The sequence below is a fragment of the Oreochromis aureus genome, linkage group 2 (assembly GCF_013358895.1).
Source record: "Oreochromis aureus strain Israel breed Guangdong linkage group 2, ZZ_aureus, whole genome shotgun sequence".
Classification (NCBI taxonomy): Eukaryota; Metazoa; Chordata; class Actinopteri; order Cichliformes; family Cichlidae; genus Oreochromis; species Oreochromis aureus.
In genome coordinates this window covers 3,762,896-3,776,079 of record NC_052943.1, presented here as the reverse complement: position 1 = coordinate 3,776,079, position 13,184 = coordinate 3,762,896, and the positions used below count along the sequence as shown (strand labels likewise).

The window sequence follows — 13,184 nt, the reverse complement described above, 5'->3', positions numbered from 1 at the left end:
GCCTTTCCATTTAACACAACGTCACTGTAAAGTCTCTACGTGGCACCTCAGGCACACTTATAGCCCCTGTAGGAGTGTTCTTGGGGCCTGCGGGTCATTGGTCAACAGGACGCTCGAGCATCTCCGGCTGTAGCAGCCGCCTCCTTCTCTGCCACAAAACCCCGCACACGGCATTCAAGCCGGAGACTTGGCGGACTGCACTCTCTCCTCAGGAGGAAAAAGGAAAAGCAACACAAAAAAAACTTTTGCTCGGGAGTGAGATGGGCGGCTAAAGCTGATCTTGGGTAACGCGATCATTGGCTGTATGGATTATCGATAAGTGCAGTGAGGAATGCGTTCTTGTCATTAATTATTTATATATTCCTGTAAAGCGGCGGGCATGCGAGAGAGACGCCGCAGCGGCGAGGATCGCCCGCTCTGAACCGGAGGAGTCACCGGCAGATGATGTCCCGATGTGAGAGTGCTTCCAGAGGAGACGGAGGAGAGGACGCAGGAGGATGAAGAGCGGGGGAGAGGGATCGAGAGCGGCAGAGGTGGAATATAATGAAGTTGAGTGGGAAAGGACTGTGCACCGTCCTCTCCAGCACCCTCCTCTTCGTGTGCGCCCTGAGCGAAGTTGTCGTTGGATTAAGATGCGTCTCGTTGGGATCTACGGTGAAAGCGCATTTCCACCTCGGCTCCACGGCCGGGGCTTTCTACTCCGGGCTACTTGTGGGAATCGGGCAAGTCATGCTGGGAACCGCGCTGGTGTGTTGCACGGACAAGCCCGGCTGCAGGAATTTCTTTCTCCTCGGTGTTGTGGTCTTCTTGTTGGGGGTCCTCACCGCCTTCTCTGGCGCGGTGGTGGACGGGGACACGGCTTCTCTGGTGGAGAGGAAATATTCCCATTACTGCTTCCACTCTGTGGTGCTGAACCCTGCCTGCGAGCAGCTGAGGGATTACCAGCGGAGTTTGGTCATCTCCACTGTTCTCAGCACGTTGGAGTGCCTCCTCGGGCTCATCAACCTGGTGATCATCAAAAGGTACAAAACAGCGCAGTTTTCTAGGAGCAGACAGTGTCAGAGGCAGAGCGCCGGGGCGATCATCTTCAGCGAGGAGCGGGACTGCTCCTCGGCGGATTTCCAGCCGGTGTCTTACATCAACCTGGGTGTTTTTAGTGTGTTTGACGAGACAGGTGCAGAAGTGCAGTGCGGGGGACACCCGTCAATCGAGCTGCCGGGATACTCGCCCACGGACCCGGAGCTCAATCATTGCTTCCCTTTCTCCTACCCGCTCCCCAGTGAACTGCCACCCGCATACGAAGACATTTTCCCCGCTGAGGCATGCAACACATAGCCGCTCTGGAGCAGCCCCGGCAGCGCTTCCCTCTGCTGTGACAATCAATGACTTTACGCTTTAAAAAAAAATCCCCCCTTCCTCTTCCTCCTCCAACAACCCAACAAAAAGCAGTAAGTTACACAGGAGGACGGCGGAGTGGATTTTGTTTTCGCCTCATTCCTTCTCACTTTTCTTTTACCTCTGCCTGTTAGCTTATGTTGAACATCACCAATCAGACTGATGTAGATAAACACATCATCCAGGCCCAGACAGTGCAGGCAGATCAAGGCCCATGAAACGCAACAGCTTGCTAATATAACAAAAAGCAGAGTTTGTGTTCTGAATGTTTGCTGTTAACGTTTTTACCTGTGAATAAACTGTATTTAACCTCACCTGACGTCATGGAGCTGCTGGCAGTTTAGAATTTGTGCTGGTGTGTTCACTCTAAACTTCGAGCTTAAAGGTTGCGGGCAGACCTCCTCCAGACTCTGAGGATAGCTGGTGGAGCGTAATTAGAGAAAGTGTCACGCACGTCAATCCAAACGGTAATTTTATAAATTCACGAGAATTCGTGTAATCCGCTGGGTAAACACCTGAGAAAAGGCTCCAAAAGGAGTCACATCTTTTCACGTCAAAGCGTGGATGATTTTACAGCGAAACTCTCCTTTGCACGTTTAATCCCATCCAAGTGGAATTTTAGTTTTTACGCACGATAAAATAAATGATGTCGTAATTGTTACCACAAAAAAGCACACACATTTCTGTGTGAACATATGTTTTAACTGTTACAGTTTATTTGTTCCTTAATTACTTTATATGAAGGTCTTTCTCAGTAGGATAAAACTACAGTTAAAAGTCTAAAATCTATCCCTTCCTAAACCAAAGGCTTACAGTGGGCCAGATTTCAGACTTTGCTGGCCGACTCTTGCTCCTGACCTTATGTTTAGCCACACTTAAGTAATGCATTAGTGTTGCACTCCAAAGAGCAGGGTGACTAAAGAGAAAGAAAGACATTATTTTAAAAAACGAGTAAAGTCTAACAATCAAGAGCTTCAAACACACAGGATCCATAAAGCAGCTGCAAACTTGGATTTGTTCTGCCTTCATCAAAAGTTACTCCACCCCATCAGGCTACCTGACCACCCAATCTGACATAACTCTGGTGACATCATTATGACATCATCAGGGGTATTTTTTTTTAGCCTCTGGATAGTTTTTCTCTGGAGTCAGCTCTTGCAGCTGGCTGCTGAGACCTCATGAGCCGCCTGAGTTTGATATGTAAAATCTGTGGAATTTCCTTTTATAGCAAAGCTTTTGTGAGTGACACAATAGATTATGGTAATGCTGATAATGAGCATGTGAGGTTCAGGAGGAAGCAGGGGCGTCTCAGGCAGTCTGAGCCTGAATGCGCTTCACTTTCCTTGATTTTTGAAGTAACAGGCAGGTAAATGACACAAAATCTCTCAATTCAGGGGATCAGACCGGCTGTCCGGATGCGATACAGCCCCAACGCAGTAACTCATTTTAACCAATTTAAAGGGTTCAAACTGTGCAGAGCTGCTTCCCATATGATTCCATGTGATTGGTCTTGAAATTATATACTATCTCCAACCACACAAATAACTGCATCGTTTCTCAGCATGGATCCTCCCTGGAGATTGAAAAGCTTTTCAACCACACTATTACTCATTTCACTTAACAGCAAGAACAGAGAGAAGACAAATGACAGATCTGGCTGTCATTATTACGTGCTCACCTTTGGACAGCGCATGTCTGTGGAAAATTGAATCGAAATGCTTCCTTTTCCTTCGAATTAAATCCCCTCAAATGAGCATCCGCGGCTGAATGTCTTTCTAGGGGCACTTTGACGAGCACTCTGTGATGAACAAACTTTAAGAAGTACTTCACTGGCTCAGTGTAATAATCCTCCTCTCATCTTTTTCAAAACTGTGTCATGATGCTCTCCACTTACTCATTCTGCTTAGGTTGGGCTTTGCGTGCCAGAGCTGAATAGAGGCTAGGAGGGGGAAAAACATCCTGCTCTTGTCATCTCTCTTAGGTTTTCTGCCTGTAAAATATGTGGCTATGACCTAAGATTATCCGAGCAGCCGATTGGAGAACAAAAGAAGTCTCCAGGGAGCTGGTGCCCGGAAAGTTTCACAGAGTGTTGGCCAGAAAAGGGGAAAAAGAAGAAGATCCAAACAAAGCTAATGGTGTGGGTTCTTTGAAAGTCACCTGCCGTGAGTGTGCATAAACAGAAACTTAGCACAGAGAAAAAAGACTTTCAAAATAAAAGATGATTTCTGTACCACGAATAAAGCTGGACGCTTGCGCTCCACGTCAGCAGTACCACACGGGGCTGGATCAGTTATGTGGCCCGAATGTGTTTCAGGTGGTTTTTGGCAAGTGTGTGTGTGTTTTATTTTTATTTGAGAGATTTAAAAGTACTATATGAAGGTTTCCAGCCTTCTCTCTCAGCTCATAAAACCTCAAAATGTTGTAAAGATGACACTACAGGGAGGTGGTGCAATGAAGCAATGCTGCTCCTATTACTTATTTTTTTTTATTACGCACTGTGATTATTACTTTAGTGAAATGGTCTGATATTCAATAACCAGAGTCAATGAGGTAAATAGGTGTCATTTGGTTTGACGTGAATGCCTCTGAGTTATATTGTTAATGGGCTGAATGTGGCACAAATAAACCCAAAATTTAGACGGTGGAATAAACTCCTGTCTGACGGTACTCTGATCGCCCCTCCTTGTTAAATCACCAGACCTTCAGTGCAGGCTGTTTGCATTTACAGATATTGGACTGAAGATATTTGCCACTTCCATTTTCTAGCTTATTGTCTGGTGAGGCGAGGGACGGACAGAGTGCACAAGGTCACTTATGGCATATATTTAAAATAGCTTTACAAGTCAAACTCTACATAAACATCCCCACGAAATGCAAAAAACTGATGATTTTATCTTTTAAATTTGTGGAGCCACAATTATGTAGATACCAAGACTAACATTTTCTGACATTTGCTGATAAAATCTGCTGCACTGATAACACAGGGACAATATTTGGTGGATTTCACTCCCGAAAACACGAGTATTTAAGCAAAGTTTCTTCCAGGAAAGAAGAATGGCTTTTGTTCACACTGAGGTGATTAAACGAAGACCGAGCTGTGTCATGCTTCTGTTCGCTGGCTTATCAGATCTGTTTTCTGAGCTGCAATCAGTGTGCTACACCATATTGCACATAAGTGCATTATGATGTTGCCAAAAGTAATTAAATCCCGTTAGTGTCCAGAAGCTAATTACACGTGATCGTGGAAGTGTTCCCATTTCACGGCATTTCACACTTTATATTGAGCAAATTCGTCATACAAAATTGATGATGAGCTCACAAGATATGACGCTGTGCTATAAACCGCCCTCTGAAGCAGTGTAAATATGATGCAAAAATATGAGCTTTAACTGGACTAACCAAAGCAATCAGTGACACTTCAGCACTAATGCAGAGGTAATCATTATCCAATTATATACTGCAACATTACTGACATTTTATGAATTCAGGAGGCTTTTAATTTCAAAACTGTAGGAAAATGCAGATAATAATACTCACTGGAATGTTCAGTGCTTGACATTTACTCTCTACTATTTTTACACTGTGGCATTGCTGTTATTTAGTAAAATACTGAATATTTCTCCACCACTGCAGCCGGCTTGGTAAATGCTGACTGAACTAAGAGCGATATAGTCCCTCAATCCCTGTAAGGTGATTATTATTTATTTGCTTGTCATGAACACAAGATTAATAAAAACAATAATAATAATTTAAAAAAGGTTGTACCAGTTAAATAAGTCTTACAGACAAGAAGCTACCAAGACACTGCTCACATCTTATCTACAACTTTTGAGTCGTATGCATATGCACATAAATTTGACCTTTATTGCACAAAAGGACATGAGTATGTTGGTAAAGTGCAAACTGGCTTGAGGATAGTAACAACTACATTCTGCTGTTAACACAACTTCAGCTCTTTGCAAGCATCTGCACACACAGCATGCTCCCACAAAGAATCCAGAGTGATGTTGAACTGGGCGTTTGCTGACCTCAGCCCTGCAGACAGAGATTGTTTTGAAGTCTTTTGGGCTGGTTTTTGACTTGCGTGTTTTCGGCTTTGTGTTCAAATGTAAACACTAAAAGAACGTTTGTGTGTCCTCATTAGGATAGGGATTTGTTTCAGTGTGTGTGACTGTAGCCTAAGGTTTAACTCGGTAACTGGTAATTATGTGAGAATGCATTTCAGCCCATGCTACAAAGTAATGCTACGAGTAATGAGTTACATTTTCTGGGGAGTAATTGAGTAAAATACTGCATTTATTTAATAATTTTTAAAAAGTAATCAGTAATGTGTAGTACACTACTTTATTTGCATAATGACACCAAAATGTAACCTAATATAGCAGATCAATGAAAAATATAACTTATGGGATTTTAAGATTCTGTACTATATCTAATTTTTGCTACTGAATTAAAAAATGACAACTTGGATTTAGAACTACATTAAGAAATTAATATGCATATTATAATTGGGTCAGTACAGGTAATGAGGAAGGCAGTTAACCTTCAACTAGCAACAGAAGTTATTAGCTTGATATTGCTAAATTAAAAAATATATCTCTTTATAGGATTTTAAGTCTCTGTACTATATTTACTTTTTGCTACAACATTTAAAAAATGAGAACTTGGTTTTACAACTACACTAATAAATTATAATACCATGGGTGTGTAGTGGTAATATAGAAGGTAACCAATTAGCCAATAAGACTTTCTTTTTATTCTGCCTAGCACCAGAAGTTAATAGTTTGAAACAACAAAATAAAAATATCACTGGATTTTAAAGCTTGTTTAAAACTTGATAACTTGGATTTAGAAATACAGTAATGGGTATGTATAGTTAATGGGGGAGGTAGCCAACAAGCTCCGTTCACTAACTTTCTGCTTATTCTACCTAGCATCAGAAGCTGAAGTTGTCCATCCATCCATCCATTCATCTTCTTCCGCTTAACTGGGGCCGGGTCGTGGGGGCAGCAGCCTAAGCAGAGAAGGCCAGACCTCCTTCTTCCCAGCCACCTCCTCCAGCTTGTCCGGGGGAACATTAAGGCATTCCCAGGCAGGCCAAGAGCTATAATTCTTTCCAGTATGTCCTGGGTCTGCTCCGGGCCCTCCTCCCGGTGGGACATGCCTAGAACACCTCATCTACGAGGTGCCACCTCAACTGGCTCCTTTCATTGTGGAGGAGTAGCAGCTCTACTATGAGCCCGTCCTGGATGGCTGAACTTCTCACCCTATCTCTAACTGAGAGGCCAGCCACCTTTCAAAGAAAGCTCATTTCTGCTGCTTGTATCCGATCTTTCTCTTTTGGTCACTAACCACAGCTGGTGGCCATAGGTGAGGGTAGGGACATGGATCGACCAGTAAATCGAGAGCTTTGCTTTCCTCCACCCTTTTCCGGTTGAGGACCATGATGTCAGACTTGGAGGTGCTGATTCTCATTCCTGCCACTTCACACCTGGCTGCGAACAGCTCCAGTGTGAGCTGGTGGCCATCACCTGATGAAGCCAACAAAACCTGCAAAAAGCAGAGATGAGATTCTGAGACCACCCAAGTGGAAGCCTTCAGCCACCTGACCCTGCTGAGAAACTCTGTCCATAAACTTTACAGAATCGGTGACAAAGGGCACCCAAAGAGCTTCCGCTACCAGGATGACATTGTTCCTCCTGTATCCAAGGTTCAACTAATGGATGGACTCTCCTTTCCAGCACCCTGGCACAGACTTTCCCAGGGAGGCTGAGGATCCTTCCTCCAGTCCCCCTTCATGAAGACAGGAACTACCACCTCGGTCTGTCAATCCAGAAGTACCGCCCCTGATCTCACACATTGCAGAGACATGTGAACTCAGACAGCCCTACAACATCCAGAACCTTCAGGAACTCAGGGCGAACCTCATCCACCCCAGGGGCCTTGCCACTAAGTAGCTGTTTAACTGCCTCAGTGACCTCACCCCCTGTGTTGGACAAGTCGTTCCCCTCTTCCCCAGACTCTGCTTCTTCCACAGAAGACGTTTCAGTGGGATTAAGGAGCTCCTTGAAGTATTCCTTCCACCGCCCAACAATATCCTCAGTCGATGTCAGCAGTGCTCCACCCACAGTGCACACAGTGCAGGTAGAGCACCGCTTTCCCCTCCTGAATCGCCTGACGGTTTGCCAGAATCTCTTCAAGGCAGTCCAAAAGGCTTTTTCCATGGCATCGCCAAACTCCTCCCACACCCGAGTTTTTGCTTCAGCCACTGCCCGAGCTGCGTTCCGTCCCACAGGCCAACCAAGCCCGATAGGACTCTTTCTTCAGCCTGATGATTCCCTTCACCATCTGGTTCGGGGGTTACTACCGTGATTGGCACCAACCACCTTGCGGTCACAGCTCAGTGCAGCAGCTTCAGCACTGGAGGTGCTAAACATGGTCCATTCAGACTCGATGTCCCCAGTCTCCCTCGGAATGCTGTCAAAGCTCTGCCGGTGGTGGGAGTTGAAGATCTTGCAGATGGGGACCTCTGCCAGGCGTTCCCAGGGAACCCTCACTATATGTTTAGGTACCCGAGGTCTGTCCAGCATCCTACCCTGCCACCTGATCCAACTCACCACCAGGTGGTGATCAGTTAACAGCTCTGCACCTCTCTTCAGATCTGATGATACGATTAAAAAATTGATCATCAACCTGCAATGGGGTTACACATAACCGTAGGGAGCATTTAATATTTTTTTCTCAAAATAATCTTTTGAAACTGTGATCATTATCTCCACAAAAACAATTTTGTTTCCTCACTGGCTGTTTTCCAGGCCAGAATAAAGAAACTCTAAATTTAGTCTGACTTATTTTTATCCAGCATGTTTCTCCGTGTTGCTGAGCTTAAATATCAGCTCCATCAGATCCAATTACTATTTGACAAAGTGCATTCACCCTTACAAGTAATAGAGGGAGAGATTAACTTTCTAAAAAGTCACCACTGTGGGAGCATTTTATAACATGCTGTCTAAATGCATCTTGTACATATCTGTGGTCATTAACAAATGTCACCTGCCTGCTCACTGGAAAGAAAATCTAAGATTACACCATCAATCTAATCTGTATTTATCCACGGGTGTTTACTGAGCCTGGAGGCTTTTTTCAGCAACTTACCGAATCCCACCGAAAGCCTGGTGTGGACAGCGTCTTATACTGCTGCTACCGAGCTGATACATGAGAGGAGACAGGGGTTAAGTGCCTTGTTAGTGGTGCCTTTTAATGGGCTTTGACTTGCAGGCTTTCTGTGCACATACCTGCTTTCCCTAGCTTTAAAATCTGAGCTTCAAAATTCTCCGTTCAGCTGATGAGGATTTTAAAGACATCTTGCGAATGTTTTTAAAATGTTTGTGGCTGTTTTTTAATTATTAATGAAATGCTAAAACTGCTTTAAGATGCCACTGACAGTGTGAGTACTTCTGTTAATGTTAATATAGTCACTGTGCCTTTGAAGATAACACATGATACCCTGCTGCTTCGGAGGTAGAATGAGCAAGAGGATATTTAAAAAAATGAAAGATGAGTAAGGTTGTAATGTAGGGCAGTCCATTATCTTAAGATCTGTGTTCTTTGCTGTCCAGAGTTTTCCCCCCTGGTGGCAGATCCTTTGTTGGATAGCAGTACCGCATTAGTGTAATGACACTACCCCCCAGCTCTGGTCACACACAAAGTAAAAAAATTGCTGACTTGCATCTTAAAGTTTTTCACTCTGAGGAATAAGAGAACGTTTCTGCACAAGTGATTACGCTGCAGATATTTAGATGACTGATGTACACGGACAGGAGTGTGCAGCCGGGGTGAATCCTGAGGTGAGGAAGTTAGATCAAAGATGTCTTTGGCACTGCGTGAGACCTGGTGAGACAATTAGCTCATTAATGTGTGTAATAACTTTTTAAATGTCATAGTGCCACTCTATGGTGGTCACGCAGAGAAAATAATCACCACGTTGCTCAGAAAACAGGCACACTGGGTTTGAAACAGAATTTTTCATTAATTTTTCTTTCCCATCTGCATATTCGTCCGACTGCATGTCAAGGACAAAACTGCCAGCCATACTTATGGAAAAAAAATCGATATCCCCTAAAAGCCTTTCATTAGAAACATATCCATTTGCTGTGTATGGCTGCCAGGGAAAGTTGTGTCTGGAAAAGCTCCAGTAAAAGCCAACTCCAGGCTCCTTTCCTGACAGAAATGTGGTTCATTACCTACGTGTGGGCTTCCAAGCTATTAGACACGTTTGAGCCGACTACTCGAAACCTTTATTCTCCTTTAAGATCTCTAAAGTAGCATTTTAAAGTTTCTGATTTTCACTTTTCTTATCAGGAGCAACATTTTGAGGTTTGTCATTATTGCTGAACGCACAAAGGACAAATCACAGGGCAAATACTTCTGAAAGCACCGTACACATGTACATTTAGTTTGCTCCAACTCGACCTGTTAACTGTGTGTTCACATTTTTTGCAAATAACACATCATCTTTATGCGTGTCGCTGATGCTAGCTGCACACAACTTTAGAATGTTCTTGATTTGGACACTTTAAAATGGAGAAATATCTTTAGACTAGACAGTAAAATGTACTTCAAAGAAAGACAGCAAGGTATCCACTTACAAACATGCAGTAAAACAGTTGCATAGATTACAAAGTCTAAATTGTTTGGACATCCAGTCACTGCTTTTCTTCTTCTGTAAGACTTGAATAAAAAACACCTCCCAACATATAAGAGTTAATTGCTTTTTGTAAGGAATTTACCAAACATCTCTCTCATGTCCAGGAAAAAACAGACTTATACAGATTAATGTCAGTTAATTTAGTTGCCCAACAAGTAAAAAAAAATCCCCAGTTTGATGCTGGGAGGAGATATAAATCCCTTTGGGGTAGCGTCAGGAAGGGCATGCAGCTTAAAAATCTGTCATATCAAACAGAAGGAGCTGCCTGCTGTGGTGACCCCTTATGAATAAAGCAGCAGCCAAAGGTGGCTTTAATGAATACATAAAATGGCTTTAAACCTCCTTTAAAATGGCTAACCTAATTCAGGTCCATCCAGATGATGCTAGTCGAATCACAGTTAGTGAAATAGAGATCGCCTGAGTGAACTTCCTGTGTCTGTATCTGGTTATTTACGCCATGAAGATAAACTCTCTAAGCAACTCCAAGAAAAGGTTATAGAAAAGTAGAAGTCAGGGACTGATGTAAAAAATATGAAGTCACTGAACATCGCTTGGAGTTCAGTTAAATCTGTCAGTAAGAAATAAGACAGACGTAAACAGACGTGGAACTGGCCGTCCTCACAAACTGAGTCTGCAAGACGCAGGCCACCTGTGACTACTCCAAAGCTTCACAGCTGAGACCGAGAGACTGTGAATACAACACTGTTGCCTGAAAGCTTCACCCGTCAAAGCTTTATGAACAATAGAAAAGAGAGGAAAAAAGCTCATGTTAAATCTTTGCTGGGGAAGCATGTGGGAAACTCCAAGGTGAACTAGAAGAATCTGATGGGCTGTTTAGCCATCCGACTAAACACGATGTTTGGCAGACGCCAAACGCTGCTCATCTCCACACACATGCCATCCACACTGTGAAGCATGGTGGGGGCAGCGTCATGCTGTGGGGATGCTTCATCGCAGACAATCTGATTTTTTATTATTTTGGAGATTGGGGGGTCGTTTTACAGCATGACAATGACCTGAAGCACAGAAATGGTTTACAGAGATGAACAAGGTGAAGGCTCTGGAGTGTCCAAGTCAAAGCATCAATCCAACAAGGAATTTATGGCTGGACTTGAAAAGGACTCTTTACATCCAACCTGACAGAGCTTGAGTAGTTTGACTGAGCGGTATCTACAGACTCGGTGCTGTGATGGCAGCCAAAGGTTCATCTGTTAAATGCATTCACTTATTTTACATGACATTTGTTTTTTATTTTTATTTTTTAGACGTCTGTTTTAACTTTGTCAAATGTTTTTTAAATGAATTCTTGCCATAAAAACCAAGTTATATTTACCATGATTCCATTTATAAAAGCAATAAATGGAGGGGGGGGAATGCTTTTTATAGGCACTGTGCTTTCAACTTCATTGCTTTCATATTCTCTATATAAACTTCCCACCATACGAGCCATATGCATTAAGCTGTCTCTTGAATGAAAATAACAGAGGTCTGTTTTCTGTGTATGCTCTTAATCCATTCTGTCTCATTCTTTGAGGATACGCCTGATTTTTTTGCTGTATCACTTTCCCTCTGTTGCCTTTTCTCATCTGTTTTTCTCAACATTGCTCCCAATTATGCTTCCCAGTCTGTTGCTGAGCTCTTTGGGTCTGCATGTGCACTTTCCTGTTCTCAGTTCTCTATTTGTGAACTTTTCCCCCCACTGTGGAGGCCTGTCGAACAGAGCGGCGTTCTTTATGCAGACAAACATGACCTTTTCTCTGAGCTCACTTCACTTGTCTTTGCCATTTTAGCGGCTGCTTTTAACTAACCAACTTCATTTATAATACATGTAAGCTATGAAGTCATTCACAGGTGCTCCTCAGCAGAGTAACCACCAGTGTAGTCCTTCACATGAATGATGGACACATGATCCAAACCTATTCAGATACTTTCTGTATAATTTCAGAGGTTCAGATTTATTTATTCAGAGGATGTAGACAAAATGTGCAATACTGTATCTCTGTCACACTTAAATGTTTCAAATGTTAATACATTTTAATTTTAGACAAAGATAAATAAGTAAACAAATAGTAATTATAAAAACAAAATACAGGTTTAAAATGATGATATTATTTATTAAAGGAAAAACATCATCCAACCATACCAGGCCCTGTACGAAAAAGTAGTTCCCCCCTGAAGCGGATAACTGTTGTGTGACCCTTATCATCAAGAACTGCAGTCATGCATTTGCAATAACAGGCAATGAGTCTTTTGCATCACTGTAGAGGAATTTTGGCCCGCTCTTCTTCGCAGAATTGTTTTATTTCAGCCACAGTGGAGGGTTTCAGGCATGGACGGCCTGTTTAAGGTCATACCAAAGCATCTCAATCAGATTTAAGGACTGTTTCGGATCATTGTCCTGCTGCATGACCCAAGTGCTCTTGAGTTTCAGGGCATGAAACTCAAGGATGATCAGGTAGAGAGCAAAATTCATGACTGAATCAAATCATCCTGAAGCAACAAAGCAGCCCCTACCATCACACCACCACCGTGTCTGATTCTTGTTCTTTATATGAAATCCTGTTATTGTAATGGAAGCTCAAGCTTTCTAAAAAGTTCACCTTTTGTCTCGTCAGTCCAATGAATATTTTCCCAGAAGTCTCTGGGATCACCAAGATGTCTTTTGGTAAATGTGAGATGAGTCTTTGTGGTCTTTTAGGTCAGCAGTGCCTTTCATTTCTTTGCCCATTCCCTTTCTTGTTGTTGAATCATGAACACATAAGTGAGTTTTGTAGTTCTTTAGATGTTTCTTGGTTCTTTTGTGGCCTCCTGGATGAGTCGTTGATGTGCTCTTGGATTAACTTTGATAAGCTGACCTCTCTCGGGATGTTCCAATAATGGATAATGGCTCTCACTGTAGTTTGCTGGAATCACAAAGCTTTAGAAATGGCTTTGTAATCGTTTACAGACTGATAGATGTCAAACTGCACCATTTTAAGAAATAAAATGCCACAGCAACATGTCTTTCAGAAACACTCCAAACGCCTTCTTTCTGGTTTTCTTTGTTTCATGATGTTCCAAATGTTCCAAATGTTTTGAGATT

General features: G+C 42.9%; 1 protein-coding gene across 1 annotated transcript; it reads left to right on the top strand.

The window, feature by feature from the left end:
* Positions 1-227: 227 nt before the first annotated feature.
* Positions 228-1,661, top strand: LOC116329420 (transmembrane protein 271). Its single transcript, XM_031751432.2, has one exon. It carries the CDS (start codon positions 544-546, stop codon positions 1,333-1,335), a length of 792 nt encoding a protein of 263 aa, XP_031607292.1. The 5' UTR covers positions 228-543; the 3' UTR covers positions 1,336-1,661.
* The last annotated feature ends 11,523 nt before the right edge of the window (positions 1,662-13,184 follow it).

Excerpts from the sequence above, each read along its gene's own strand:
- LOC116329420 (XM_031751432.2), top strand. The coding sequence starts at position 544 with ATGAAGTTGAGTGGGAAAGGACTGTGCACCGTCCTCTCCAGCACCCTC.